A 16481-nucleotide genomic window follows, 5' to 3' on the forward strand; every position below is an offset into this window, starting at 1 on the left:
AAAATTTGCAAAATCTAGTTCAATTTGAGGAAATGCTACTTATCGAAAGTTTAAGAACGTCATTAATTTTTTTGAGGCGAAATCTAATTTTAACTATTTTGAAACTTTTTCTTTCTTTTCTTCTCTTTTCTAAAGATATCAAGAACATTTCTTTGAATTTTTACTGAATTTTCGTTTTTAATCCCAAATTTAATTTTCGAAGCAAGAAACGTATTTTATTCGGCGAATTAATATTTTATAAAATTACTAAAAAAATTTGTTTCACTTTCATTAAATTCATAAAGTTAAGAAATTAGAATATTTAGTCTAATATTTATTTAGCAAATTTTTCCTTAACATAATTTTCATTTAAGCAAATTCACAATGAGTAGAATTTCTATCTTTAATAAAAATTCTCTTGGCAAAAAAATTCTAGGTACTAAATGGAAATTTTGTTTAATAAAAATTCTACTGAATAAAAATTTTGTTCGAACAAAATTCAATTCGATAAAAATTCTATTAAACAAACAGTTTGTTGGGTAAAAATTCTTCTAAATAAAAATTTTGTTCCAAAAGAAACTCACTTTGATAAAAATTTTACTAAATAAAAATTTCGATTTATAAAAATTCAGTTCAATAAAAATTCTACTAAACAAACATTTTGTTAGCTGAAAATTTAATTAAATAAAAATTTTGTTTATAAAAAATGCTGTTCCTTAAAAATTCTAGTAAATAATAATTTTATTCGATAAAAATTTTGCTTGGAAAAAATTCCGAATAAAAATTTTGTTTGGAAAAAAATTCAAATCGATAAAAATTCTATTAAACAAAAATTTTGTCAGGTGAAAATCTATATTAAATAAAAAATATTGTTCGAAAAAAATTCTGTTCCATTAAAATTCTAATAAATAAAAATTAAAAAAAATTTTATTCGATAAAAATTCTGATGGATAGAAATTCTACTAAATAAAAATTTTTTTCAATAAGAAATTCTACTAAATAAAATTCTATTCCATAAAAATTCTACTAAATTAAAATTCCATTAAATAAAAATTCTGTTCAATAAAAATTCTACTAAATAATAATTGTCTTCTACAAAAATTCAACTTAAAAATTTTGTTCAAGAAAAATTCTGCTAATTAAAAATTCTGTTCGATAAAAATTCTACTAAATAATAATTCTTTTAATAGATAGAAATTCTCTTTAATGTTCTACTAAACAGAATTGTTTAATTAAATTTTCGCCTGAATGAAAATTCCCCTAAATAAAAAATTTATTGAATAAAGATTCCTCTAAGGAAAAAATTTGATAGTTAAAAATTCTACTGAATGGAAATCTGATTAAATATAAGTAATCTCGAATGAAAAAGAAAGAAATTTCTTCTCCATGAAAATTAAGATATTTGTATAATGAATGTATTTTATGAAAAATTCATGCATCTCATAATAAAAATATTCCCCACTAAAAAATTCATAAGAAGAGAAAGAAAAAAAATTCGGAAAAATATTCGCGTACCCAAACTTTCTTCGTAGCATTCCCTTCATTAAACCTACTAAATTTCCAAACGAAAATCCAATTCAATTTTAGAAAAATAATTCCAATTTATCAAAATTATTCAAATAGGCGAACGTCTATAACAATTATCTACATTCAACTTATATTTAATACTCGACGTATTTTCGCTTGCGAGATCAGTGTTTAAAAAAAAAACACAAAAAGAAAAAAAAATAAAACCCGCGAATCACCGGGCATTGTTTTTTTTTGTGTTGTATGTGTGTGTTTGGTTTTTTTATACAATTACATTACTGATTACATGGTGACGATGCGGCATGTGACTGATGATTTCGTGACGATGACGAGTGTGTTGCCTCGCGTTTTAGCCTCTGCTTCAAATGAACCTTCGCGTGTCGTTTCTTCTCATCGCTCCTTGCAAATTTACGTCCACATTGATCGCAGCAAAATGGCTTTTCGCCGGTATGCGTACGCACGTGTGTCGTTAAATGATCGCTCCTCGAGAATGAGCGCATGCATATTCGACATTGAAATGGTTTTTGTCCCGTGTGAATGCGAATGTGTCGCGTCAATTCATCACTCCTTGAGAAGCGTCTATCGCAACCGTCAACTGGACACGCGTACGGCCTCTCGTGCACTGGTGTTTTGCTCGGTCGATTTGGATATTTTCTCGGCTTCACTGGCACCAGTCTCAGGGGTAGTGCGCTTTGTTGATAGACTTGGGAGAGAATTTCGTGACCTTTGGAGGTGCTGGGATTGTATTCGGCGAGTTGGACACCGGCTGCTGTTTGGTTCGAGGAGGGTTGTTGGGTTTGTTGTTGTGGAACGTTTGTTCCGTAACCGGGGGATGGTTCTTGTTTTAGGGTAGGTTCTTGATGGTGTTGTTGTTGTTGCTGCTGCTGTTGTTGCTGTTGCTGCTGCTGTTGGTGATGATGATGATGGTGTTGTTGGTGATGGTGGGACAAGAGGCCAGGATCGTAGGCTTCTTCGTGGGCTGTGAGCCATCCAGAGGAGGTGGAGTTTGGGGTGTCGTGATAGCCTGGTGGTGCGGGGGGTTTGGAGTCGACTTGCAGAAGTTCTACTGTCTCGCCACCGTAGGGACCGGTGTGTAACGTCGGATGGAGAAACGGTTGTCCGGTCAGGGTGAGAGTGGGCGAGGGAAGGGAGCCCCAGATTTCTTGATTTGGGGTCTGGGGTTGCAACTGTTGCGCTTGTTGTTGCTGCGGCGTTTGGAGATTGTTCAAGGTGGACGATTGCGTGCAGGTCGTGGTGAAGACGCCGCGGTAGGTGAGGGTCGGTACGTTGCAGATATTTACACTTGAGGATGGGGTTGAGGCGACTGATGATGTCGAGTGCGGCGCCGAGTAGAGGATCACTCCCCCCTGGAGAATGTTGCATCGATCCACATCGTCTTGGGATTGATGCTGCGAAACCGGACTCGTGGAAGGCGCGCCTACCGAGTGGTCCTGCGATTCCTGATGGTGGTGATGATGGTGATGCTGCTGCTGCTGCTGTTGTCGATCCCTACTTGCGGAATTTCCGTCCTCGTCCTCCACTGTCGGCTCGTCCAGCGAGAGATCGTCACCCGTTAAACCACCTGTAATCATACACAAATATTTTAATACAAACCAAAGGTCAAAGTTTTCAGATTTCGGTACATTAAAATCAGATCTCGGTGAATTAAAATCATTTGTCTTCAGTAATTTTTGATATAATTTCTCGCCCTAAAATTCAATCCATCAGAATGTCTCTTTTTTACAAAGAGAGATATTTTTTTTCCACAACGGCAGGAAGAGTCAGCGATAGGGAATAGTCAGTATGCTGTCTTATCGGCGAATAAATATCGCCTACATCCTGCCTTCTGAAACTTCCTTCCTCGCTTCATACGATTATTGCTAACAATAAAAAAAAATACCCACTGGACACTATTTCCGGTGCAATCGAATTAAAATTTGGAGAGGAAAGATTTTTATCGACCGCATCAGAAAAATCGCAATTTAGCATAAATTGTGTTGTAATCGATTGTGGGATGTTGAATGAATTTAAGAGTATATGAAAAGAGAAAGTTGAAGTTTTTTTCAGCGAAAAAGTGGAAACACCCGGGGAATGATGTTAAAGCCGGCTGATATTGGATGGCGGGGGGTAATCATAGTAGCTGGGGTGGGGGTTAGGGTAGAAGCATGAATGAACCTCGCATGATGGGGAGGGGGTGGCGGAATAGAAGGCTAGCTGAGAGTCTCTGAATGTCGGGGTCGCCAAGTATTGATCCGTCGCAGGCAGGTTCGATGTTAGCAAGTTTCTCATCGCATGTGATGTACTACGTCATAAGGTCTCGGTGAAATTGAACCACTATGCTTTAAAGAGAGAAGGATTCACAGCTTTTCCATTCGTCTGACTATAATTTTCCCTGGTTTTCTATTTTGTTTCTTTCTACCCATTTTAGTGTCTGTAATCTTGTTTACTAACATAACCATTCTTTGCAATCTATTATCTCTTACTAACCACTCTTTGCCATCTTGTTTACTGACCATCCTTTGCAATCTGTACTTTATTACTAACCATTCTATGCAATCTGTACTTTATTACTAACCATTCTTGGTAATCTATTCTTTCTTACTAACCACTCTCTGCAATCTTGTTTATTCTTTGCAATCTGTACTTTATTACTAACCATTCTTTGAAATCTTGTTTACTAACCATTCTATGCAGTCTACTTTTCGATACTAACCACTCTTTACAATCTACTCTTCTTAACCATTCTTTGCAATCTGCCCTAACATCATTAGGATATTCAGAACATCCTACGGACCTACTAAGGACAACCGGAAATTAATATCCAAAGGTAATTCCGGTATAATTCCGGTCCGGGATATACCTTAAGAATCCTAGGAAGATCCTAATTTCCGAATGTGACTAAAATGTCCGTAAGATAACCTACAATAGTAAAAAATACCCTAACCGCAATGGATAATGTTGTCCATTGTTTGTTGTCCAAACTGTTAGGGTATTTTTTGCTATGTCAACAATTGTTAGTCAACGACGATACAAACAAAAAGGTCGAATTAATGAAAAGAATAAAATTTGTGTCTTAAAGGAGACTGGTACCTGTGATCGGTGGTGGTTCGACGAGGGCGGAGGGGCCGAAAAAGGAGGGCAAATCGCTGCTGGTGGTAACCGGTGTATTGAGATCACCAGCCTTGTCTTTCTCATTTTGATCCTGCAAACTATCACGGCAATCGTTGATGCGTTCGCGTTCATCCTCGAGCCGCTGCGAATGCCTCTTGTCATGATCCCTGCCTGGCGATGTGGGTGCATCGACATCGGAATGCAATCGATGATGCTCCTCGTGTCGATGATGATGCGGATGATGGTGATCGTGATGATTGGCGTGATCACGATGGAGGGCTTGCTGGCCATCAGGCGAGTCAGTGGTGGTGACTTGCTGCTGATGATGATGATGCAGGGGAGTGCAATTGCCAAGGGAGAGGGTTGGTACGGCGGCTTTCGACGTGTTCGTCGTGAGGGATGATGTGCCGCCAAGACCGGCGGCCGACGTCACTGCGTTGTACGTCAGACAGGCATCGAAGCTGAGTTGCACCGTTTGGAGGTTGAAAGTCGCATGATGATGGTGATGATGCCCCAGAGGTGGTGAGGACAGAAGAAAGGGACTTGTTGCGGCAGCATGGGGTTGCGAGCCCATCACTTCCATGCCGTCCATCGTCATCCTCTGAAATGTGGGATGCTGCCTTCCTGCTGGACCACCAGTGATTCCTTCAGGAGCGCACGTATCCTCTCCTGCTGATGTATTTTTCAACTCAATTATTACAATTCACAATTTTCTCGACTACTGACACACACACACACACACACGGGGGGGAATAAGTCAAAAAATTATTAGTACATTTTACATCACTCCTATTTCTCTGATAATTGTCGCATAGTGAAACAAGTGAACGAATCCGACGCGAGGAAAAAATTCTCCCGAGAGAGAACAGAACACCACCGTCCACACACCACTGTCCGAGAACGAAAGTGACGTGAGCACGCGCTCGCTTGCCCGCCCGCGTTCGCACCCGAACTCTCTTCTTCTCTCCGTTTCTTGCCTCCTCTTCTCGTTTGACGAGACTCTCGTCGCACGATCGCACCGGTCGACGAACCGACCGGGTCCGAGACCAAGTCCTCTCCGCGCTCTTGCTTCTTTTTATTGACAGAGAAAAATCTCGAAGCACCTCCTTCGAAATTCTTTTCAAGTATGCTGATCAGTGATTGTGTCCTCGTTGAGAGGTGAGGAGCGGTAGAGGGAGAGATGTTTATATATAGGCGCGGGGGAGGAATTCACGCGAGAGAAACTCTGCGGTCAGTCAGTATATATCGTATATGTGTGCTCCGAGTCAAAGTTGAGAGCCCCCGCGCACCAAAGATTCAAGCCGGATTCAAAAGCTAGCCACAGTATTATTTTTGTAAACGCACTTGTGTATATGCGAGTGTACGTGGCCTCGACGCCAAGTGCGTGTGAGTCCCGCGGATAATGTATAGGACACGCGATGCGTGGGGGTCGCGCACGAACTGAGCTAAGCGGCGGCGCGCCCCGTAGTTTTATGAATGGACCACGAAGACTGTCCCATATTTGGAAGCGCCGAGCGGTTGCCAGCCAATCCTCGCTCTCCGTACCTATCTATACACGAGTGTGTATATGCTGGTTAATTCTCCTCTCGTGCTTATTCCCCACCCGTTAATACTTGGTGCGCGCACTTCCCCGTTCCGCGCCGCGATCTTGCTTTTCTTCTGTTCTCCAGTGACGTCGTTTTCTGTGACGTAGACCTGCGGCGCACGACCGCTCTCCCACCCACGCTGCGTCTCTCTCTCTACACACACACATATATATAAATAAATATCTCTGTGTGTATGCGTTCGCAACTGCACACGCGAGAGAAGTATCACGATTCGATTCGCCTCAACATCCCAATGGACCACTTGGTTCCAATAATAAAGGTGCGGTTAAAAAAATTGATCACTTGATTCATATTGTTAGGATTGTTTACTTTCTTTATTTTCTCCCCTTTTTTTTTATTCGACACTTTGCCTCCACCCTCTTTTTTTCATTTTGAAACGAGAACCCATTACAGCATCATATGGACCACCACTTGGTTTAAGTGCTTCAACTTTTGAGCGAGACTGCGGCTTTCGAAATTGACCGCGATGTTCGGTTGTGTTCTCGTCCGGACCGAAACATGCGCACTCGACTCCAATGAATAGAGGGTGTACCGAATGTATTCATTCCACTTGCGAAATTATTGTCGTCGAAAAATGGTGAAATTTAAATTCTACTTTCAAATGAAAACGCTGATTTCTTAAAATGATAAATTCTAATGCAATCTAATGTAATCTAGTGCAAATCTAAAATAAATAATTACCACGAGGAACAGAAACGGAATTCATTGAAAAACAATTCTGTTTTCACTGAAAGGCTAAATTCATAAACGAAAATAGCGAAAGAAAATCAAGTTCAAAGTTGAAAAGAAGTACGAGGACTAATTTTAAATTCATCTTAAGGAGGGTTAGTGGTTTCATTTTTTCTTTATACTAAAGGATTTGAATCAAATCTTCAAGAGCGGGGACAATGATTTTTTTTTTATTGTATAAACATGAGAGCAATTTCGGAAATTGGTGAAGTTTTGGAACTTTGAGACTTTAGAGCCTAAACTAAAATTGGGTACTAAGGGCGAAAAGTAAATTTTCCGACGAATTTGTTAGTTTGCTGCTCTCGCTAGACGCTCGAGCAGCAAACTAACAAATTCGTCGGAAAAGCTACTTTCCGCATGATGATTACAACTCACATTCAAAAATACTTCTGCGAGAGAAAATAAACTTTTCCTTCTAAAATTCGACTCTAATATACAAAAGTTACCGACCAAGTTATTGTTATGCATCTTATTTCTATTTTTCAATCAATTTCCAAACCTTTCGGAAAATTTAATTTTCAAACTCAAAAGTGACTCTAAATTTTATTTTGCAGTCGAAAAAAAAATTTCCAAAAGTTCGGGACAGTTTAACTTCTACTATAGAAAAGTATAATAAAACTATTGCTTTATTTGTCTTTTCCGTGTAATTTCCTTTTTTTTTCACTAAATTTTTAGTGAAAAAAACTTGAAATTAATAAAAAAAAAAAAACATATTTTTAATATTTTAAATTAGTATCTCAATTTAGTATTAAAATTTAAAATATAGTCACTTATGAGTTTGAAAATTAAATTTTCGAAAGGTTTGGAAATTGATTGAAAAATAAAAATAATCTGAAAAACAATAACTGTAAATAGTCAAGTTGATGGAAAATTTAAAAGACATAAAAATTAATTCTATTAAATTGACTATTTTAATTCCTAGCTAAATGAGAGAAAAGAAGAATAGATGGTAGATATTAATGAAACTAAGAATAAAAACGAAAACGAAGTTTAGCAAAAAATAACGTTGAAATTAACGCTTGCGTCTTTCAGGGCTCGAACTAGGTCCGTAAATCCCGTAAAAGTCCGTAACTTTGCTTGAAGTCCGTAAAAGTCCGTTTTTTTGAAAAAAGGTCCGTAAAGTCCGTAATTCGATTGAAAAAGGTCCGTAAAGTACGTAAATTATACGATATAATTTGGATAATTTTAGAGAAATTACAAATGATTGAAGGAATTCAATTATTTTCAAAAGTAATAAAGTTCTTCGCAAAAATTCAATTATGTTCAAAAATTTTTAAAAATTCTCGTCAAAATTTCAATTATCTTTAGAGATAGAGTAGAACGGAGTGAAATAGCCATGGTGCAAAAAAGCCATTTGACTTTTATTTGAAAACTATTAAACCGATTTATCAGCTATTTAGAATACAAATACTATCAGTTAATACGCAACTTTTGATACTAGTTTGGATGTTGTACCTATATTAATATAATTTTTATTGTAATTTTAATTTTTGAGTTGCTCTGCGTATAATATTTCGATGAACTTTTCGAACATATTACAACCTGTTTAAGTGAACGGGTAATAAAAGTAAATGTTTGTACATAAGGAAAAAACTATACTCAAAACGTATACAATGTTAATTTTTGGAAATTGAACTGAATTTAAAATTTATTTTAGCTCTTAGAAAAACTGGTCTTGGGGGTGAAAAAGCCAGGGACAAAAATCCATTGAATATTATGTGAAATTCATTTGTTTTCTACTTAAATTAACCTTCTAATTTTACCAAAATTTCGCGTGTTTACTTAATAAAATTAATTAAACACGACGAAAAAATAGTATAAAGTGCGTTAAAAAATAAACAACGAAAAAACGGTTGCAACAAAATATGGCATCTGTGGTAAAATTTAAGGAAGACTTTAAAAAAAGGTATAAAAACTTAGCAGTGTAAATCGAAAACAAGTAAACTTAACATAATATTCAATTTTCCTTGATGAAAGCTCTTTAAAATTTATTAAAATATTTTAAAAATAAGATTATTTGTCATGTGGGTAAGACTCCGTCAGAAAAAAAGCGATTTGCAAGTGGTCTTCCGATTTCTTCGAAACCTTGGGAAATAGAAGTCTTATATGAATTAAATTTAACCCTAAAAGGATTTTGAAAAATTTTCAAAATGGCGGCCGCTACGCCATATTGAAAATGAGTGTTGCGTTTTTTTCAAAAATTAATAACTCTGAAACTTTTAGATCGATTTTAATAAAATTTACAGGCGATATAGTTAAAAATACGTAGTTTAATTTGATATTATGAACAAAAAAAAATTTCCAAAATTTGTCAAAAAAAAAGTCAAAAAAATTTTTTGAATTAATTTTTAGTTCAGTTGGCCTAATTTTTGAATTTTCTAATAAGTAAATATCGATTCCTTGTAATTTCACCTTTCATTTCATAAAAAAAATTTTATGGAGACTCTAATAGTTCTCGAGATATTGCGACTTTAGTGGGAGCGCGTACCGCGGAATTAAACTCCGTAGCGAGGTGGAATATGAAGCGAGCGTACAAACGTGCGCAATAGGGTGTCCGTAACAATGCGACTTTCGAATTTTGTTTACGCCACCCCCCAGTTTAGTTCCAATAAAATAAAAAAAAATTTCCCAAAATTTGAAGCCGATTGATTAATATTAACACGTGCCAGAGATCCATCGAAATTTCCCATTAAAAATACATAGGAAAAATGCACTTTTTAAAAAAAAATTAATAACTTTTTTAATTTTAATGCAAAAAATTCTCCAGGTCACATTTGCCTTCATTTTTAGCTGCACTATAAGATAGCACTTTGCCAAAAATTTAATTTTGAAAAATTTTTAAAATGGCGGATGATTAAAGTGGGTCATAAAAATGCACCACAATATATCCAAGGTTTTAACACATAAGTGTTGTCAAAAATTCAAAAAAATTACTTACTCGGGGCTATTTTCGATCGTTCATCATGAATCTGATATCAGAAATTAATTTTTCCAAATTTTCGATCCAATATGGCGGGTTCAAAATTTTGATTTTCTACATTTTTAAAGTAAAAATTCTAAAACAACGTCAAGGGCGATTTTTGGAAGCGCTATTTACACTCAGAGAAAAAGTTTATTTCACTTAACCAAACTGTTTAATTAACCTATTTTATTTGTCACGATAAAACAATTTTGTACATGTGTGAATTTAAAAATGGCGATCTCACTTGTCTACAGTCCGCGTTCGCGTCAAATTTATTTGTTAAATCGGTAAATCAAAGAAAAAAAATTATAAGTGTCGGTTAAATAAATATTAAATACCTTGTGTTCATTGACTTACTGCATATTTAATTTGTACCAGTGAGAAGAATATTTACAAAAAGGTTTTGTGAAGTTTTCAGTTTGTTGTTTCGAATAAACTTTTTTCTGAGTGCACGTATAAAAATCATAATTATAATATGTTTAATGTAATATTTCAAATGTTTTTTTACAATTAAGTAATTTTGTTTATATGAAGAAATACATATATAATATTTTACTTAATTGTTATTTATTCTCCTCTAATAATGTTTGAGTTTCCTAATTTAATATTTTCTAGAATACATATTATTGGTTAATTTATAATTTATTATATGTATAATTTTAAAATATCAATAATTATATAATAAATTATAAATTAACCAATAATACGTACTAGAAAATATTAAATTAGGAAATTCAAATATTATTAGAGGAAAATAAATAACAAAATTAAGTAAACAAAAATATTTATTTAAATAAACCAAATACGTTTACTAAAACTATTTATTTGAATCAAACAAATCTTTTCTCTTGAAATAAACAAATTTTTTAGTTATATTAAATAAAGTTTTTTGGTTAAGTGTAATAAGCATTTGGTTAATACAAATAAACGTATTGGAAGAAATTTTTTGGTTGAATCAAACAAACGTTTGGTTGACTGTATAGCAATGCATTTATTTGGTTGATTTAACCAAAATTTGGTTGATTCGAACAAATTTTTTTCTGAGTGTACGAATCTAATGTTAAAATTTTATTTTTCAAATTATTCGATCCACTATGACGGATTCAAAATTATGATTTTCTACATTTTTAAGTAAATAGTCTAAATATTAATTTATAGATTAATATTTACAAAAAATAATTATTGGGATGTTTTCGAAACTCTTTTATAGAAATTTAACTTTTTATACCTCTGCTCTTAAAAATCGATTATTAAAGGAATATTTAAAAAAAAAATTTGAATCCGCCATGCCATATTAGATTCGGTAATTTAAAAAATAAATTTTTAACATTAGATTCGTAAATAGCGCTTCCAAATATCGCCCTTGACGTTGTTTTAGAATATTTACTTCGAAAATGTAGAAAATTAAAATTTTGAACCTGCCATATTGGATCCAAAATTTTGAAAATTAATTGTTACGGACACCCTATTGTGCACATTTGTACGCTCGCTTCATATTCCGCCTCGCTACGGAGTTTAATTCCGCGGTACGCGCTCCCACTAAAGTCGCAATATCTCGAGAACTATTAGAGTCTCCATAAATTTTTTTTATGAAATGAAAGGTGAAATTACAAGGAATCGATATTTACTTATTAGAAAATTCAAAAATTAGGCCGACTGAACTAAAAATTAATTCAAAAAATTTTTTTGACTTTTTTTTTGACAAATTTTGGAAATTTTTTTTTGTTCATAATATCAAATTAAACTACGTATTTTTAACTATATCGCCTGTAAATTTTATTAAAATCGATCTAAAAGTTTCAGAGTTATTAATTTTTGAAAAAAACGCAACACTCATTTTCAATATGGCGTAGCGGCCGCCATTTTGAAAATTTTTCAAAATCTTTTTAGGGTTAAATTTAATTCATATAAGACTTCTATTTCCCAAGGTTTCGAAGAAATCGGAAGACCACTTGCAAATCGCTTTTTTTCTGACGGAGTCTTACCCATGTAAATAAAGGAAAACTATAAAATTACAAAAATTAATAACATATTTTGATAAAATCGCAAGGTGGCTTTCTCCCCCCACCAGGTGGTACAAAAAAGCCATTTGCAGAGGTTTCGTAAAACTCTTATAACTAAGTCCTTTCATGGGATAAAAAATATTTCCGTCAAGAATATTCAAGCTTAATAACTAAACTTTCAATCCTATTTGGAAATTTGAGAAAAAAATTTTTAATTCAGATTTTATAAATTAAAATGTAAAAATGTGGCTATTTCACCCCGTTCTACTCTAATTAAATTCTTCTCCGAAATATCAATTATTTTCAAAAATTTTAATAAAATTCTTGGAAAAATTTCAACTATTTTCAAAAATTTTTCCCAATTTAATTATTTTTAATATCTACTATTTTAATAAAATTGTGCAAAAGAATTCAAATTATTTGAAAATTGATTGATACAATTATTCTTTAAAAGAATTTAATTTTAAGAAACATATGTAATTATTCAATAAATTTTTAATAAATTGTTTTCTTTGTATTTAAATAATGAAATTCTCGTAGAATTTTCTCATAAAAATTGATTTATAAATAGATTTCAGTTAAAATTTTAGATTATAATTGAATATTAAAAGTATTAGAGCGTAAAGTTTTAGAAATAATTAAATTTTGAAAAGGTTTCAGATTCAAATCTTTGAAAATTTGAATTTTTCATATTTTTAACTAACAATTCAGTAGAATTAATTTTTTTTTTTGAGTAAGTTTAATTGCTGATTTTTTTATATTATTTGAAGTTTTTATTTTCTTATACATATTTAATTGAAGAATTTACAAATAATTGAAATTTTGTAAAATTGAATATTGTAAACAAATGGACTTGAAAATTGTCAAATAACTTTTTCAAAAATTATTAAAAATAATCGATTTTTAGAAGAATTTTAATTAAAAATTCTTGAAAATGGTAATTAAATTGATAATGATTTTATCACTCTATCTTTAATTATTATAAAACATGAAGTAATCGATCGCTTATCGATATCTTTATGTTTTTTAGTTATGAAAAAATCTAATTTATAGTTTTAAGTAAAATGTACTCTTATATATTTTTGTCAGTAATTGGTCCGTAATTTTTCATTTTTGGTCCGTAAAGTCCGTATTTTTAAATACTTTCACTGGTTCGAGCCCTGGTCTTTCTTAAAGGGGATAGAAGAGAAACGATAGATGATGGAACTTTATGTGTATAGCATAAAGCGCAGAAAATAAACTTTTATATATATTTACTTTTTGTAAACAAAAAGAAAAAGAAGAATAGTTTAAAGTAGTTTAAAAATAGGTTTTTGAAAAAAAAATAATAAATTTCATCACAAATAGAAATATTTTTTATTTTTATTCAATTCAATAAAATTATATTTTAATCAGTTGAAAATAACTATATATGTTAGTAAAATATTGGCTGACTTCTTGCTTCAACAATTACTGAAAAGTAATTAATTATTTGTAAATAAATAAGAACGAAAATAGTCAAATTTCACTAATTGAATTAATTACCAAAAAATTTAGTCATTTTATAATAATCTACAAACAGAAAACAATTTTTGTCGATTTTAAAAAATGATTTGCTTTGTGTTTTTTCAATAGAAAATTAAATTTTCTTTTGATTCAAAGAAAAATTCGTTGTTTTAAAATATTTCTTTACTTGAAAAACAATGTATTTGATTCAAAAATAATTTATTTTCTTCAAAGAATTTTTTATTTTTAAATTAAATAGAATTATTTCTCTGGTCCTATATTAATAAAAAAAGTTTTTTTATTTAAAGACCAAATTTCTTAGATTCAAAGAAAATTTGTTTAGATATAAAAAAGTTGTTTTAATCAAAGAAATTTTCTTTGAATCAAATACACATTCTTTGTTTAAAAGAAAAAATTATTTTGAATCAAACAAAATGATTACACGAAACAGATTTCTTTCAATTATCAAAAACTTTTTTCTCATTGTAATATATCAAATTTAATTATAATTAGTCATTACTAACTATATTCGATTAGTAAAATATTATAATATTTGAATGATTGACTAACTTTTTACTGTGAAATTAGTTATTTTTAACTAATTCTAATATAGAGAGTGACTCAAATAAAAATTATTTGATACACGCCCAGAAGAAAGATTTTGATTATTCAAAGAAATTAGTTTCTCATAGAGTCGTTTTATAGGATTCAAAATAAATTTTTCTTTCAAACAAAAAGAGATTTTTTTTTTTCTATTTAAAGAAAATTTCTTTCATTCAAACAACTGTTCTTTGATTTAAAAAAAATTTTTTGAATCTAAGAAATTTGTTCTGTAGATCAAGGAAATTTTTTCTTTAATATTTATAGAATTTAATTTTTTTAATAAAAAAGGGAAATTTCTTTGAAGCAAATAAATTGATTTTAAATCAAATAAATTGTTTTTGTATCAAATAATTTTTATTTGAGTCAAATAAATAGTTTTAGAATAAAATAAACTGTTATTGAATCTAATAAATTATTTTTGAATCAAATAAATTATTTTAAAATATTTTCATAATCAAAAATTTAAAAATTATTATTTATTTTGTACTTATTGAGTACAAAATTAATTATTATTGTTTACATTTTCAAAAATTTTAATATAATTCTTTGGAAGAATTCAATTATTTTTATAAATAGTAAAATTTTTTGCAAAAATTCAATTATTTTTAACAAAATTTTAATAAAATTTCACGAAAGGATTCAATTATTTTTATGATTTTTTAAATTCTTCGCAAGAATTCAATTATTTTTATTAATATAGTAAAATTCTTTGCAGGAATCCAATTATTTTCAAAACAATTTTAATTAAATTCCTCGCCAGAATTAAAAGATTTTTAATTATTTCCTAAAATTTTAATAATTTTTTCGAAACAATTCAATTATTTTTATAAACAATAAAATTCTTCGATCATTTCAATTATTTCTACAAATAATAAAATTCTTCTCAGAATTTCAATTATTTTCAATACAATTTTAATAAAATTCTTCTTTATAAAATTCAATTGCAATATTTTTAATTAAAATTATTAAAGAAACTCGATTATTTAAAAAAAAAAATTCAAAGAAATTCTTCAAAAGAATTTAATTAGTATTTTTGAAAATTTTAATAAAATTCATCGCAAGAATTCAATTATTTTCATAAATAAAAAAATTCTTCCAAGGAATTCAATTATTCGAAATTTTTTGATAAAAGTCTTTGCAAGAATTCAATGATTTTCAATACATTAATTATTTTAAAACTTAAACAAACAAAAATTTATTTTATAATATACAAGTAATTGCAAATAAAAATTTAGTTCACAATAAACAAGTAATTGCAAATAAATATTTAGTTGAGAATAGACAAATAATTGCAATTAAATATTTATTTCAGAATAGACAAAAGTAATTGCGAATAAATAATTCATTATGAAGAGACAAGTAATCGTATTTACTTGAGCCAAATAAATTTTTTCCCCACTGTTCCCGTATACGGTCAGAAAATAAAAAGATACTTTAAATATCCTCGAAACGGCACTTAGTCCGTTTTTTACGCTAATTTCGTACTCGTGAAGAATTACAGGCGTGTAAAATAACTCGCATTACAGAGACCGAGGGGGTTTTTAGTTGAAACACGCAACCACCTGATGCCCTATTTGGGGCCACTCGCGATGCCACGCGCCTGATTCTCTTTTACTTTTATTCATTCCTTCCTTCCTTTCTCTCTCTATCTCTCTCTTTCGCCCCGTCTCTCTTTTTTTCTCCCAATATCTTAAATTCTTCATCAAGAAGGATCGGAATCATACAGGCAGGCGCACTTGCTTTATAAAACATGGCACACACAACAAAAATCTAAAATTACCCTGGCTGACCGAGACGGTGGGCGCGTGCTATTCGCGGCACGAGTCGCGTTAGGTTTGCGCGGGCGAGAGCCACTATTTTGAGCCGCCACGCAACCACCTGAGCTACCCAGCATCCCCAAATACCACGATGATTTTACAATAATACACCACGAACACACTTTATATCATTTCAATATGACGATGAGTCAGATGTTTCTTGTCGAATTTTGACTAACGACTTGATGCCCCGAGTGCGAGTCTAATCGTATTCTCACAGCTAGAGATTCAATTATTTTTCTCCTCCTCCTCCTCCTCCTCTTCTTCTTCTTCTCTCTTTTAATTTTTGATCATTGATAATATGGAAATTGAATATAAGGAGAAAAACTTTCGAGATTAAAAATTTAAATATAGCTATTCACGAGTGTGAGCGCTCGGAGAGAGACGAGAAGTTTAGAGTTTAGAAAATAAAAAAAAAAACGCACTCACACATTTACACTTTTAGAGATGAGAGTAAGAATAGATAGACAGCTTATTAGTTTCTAAAAGGGAGCATTCTTTTTTTGCGATAGAGCTTACTAAAATCGTGGAAAATTGTTATTTGAGCCGGGGGGATTTAGAAGAGCAATTTATAATGTTGTACGTGACAAAGTTTTCATTTTATTTTCAAACGCGTTTATAATAGCTATTTAAGACGTATACACACATATTTTCCGAA

General features: G+C 31.6%; 1 protein-coding gene across 2 annotated transcripts in view; it reads right to left on the reverse strand.

The window, feature by feature from the left end:
* Positions 1–1226: 1226 nt before the first annotated feature.
* LOC122510359 (zinc finger protein sens-like) overlaps positions 1227–16481 on the reverse strand; it is a 38197-nt gene continuing 22942 nt past the window's right edge. Inside the window, exons 2-3 of one of the 2 annotated variants that reach the window (XM_043624945.1) lie at positions 4597–5286; positions 1227–3088 (exon numbers count right to left, since the gene is read on the reverse strand). In XM_043624945.1, the coding sequence (XP_043480880.1) occupies positions 1782–3088; positions 4597–5286 (1997 nt within the window). In that variant the 3' untranslated portion in view covers positions 1227–1781. Of the gene's footprint in view, positions 3089–4596; positions 5290–16481 lie in introns of both variants that reach the window. The other variant, XM_043624944.1, reaches the window with a different exon arrangement.

This window comes from Leptopilina heterotoma, unplaced genomic scaffold (assembly GCF_015476425.1).
Source record: "Leptopilina heterotoma isolate Lh14 unplaced genomic scaffold, ASM1547642v1 Lhet_68, whole genome shotgun sequence".
Lineage (NCBI taxonomy): Eukaryota > Metazoa > Arthropoda > Insecta > Hymenoptera > Figitidae > Leptopilina > Leptopilina heterotoma.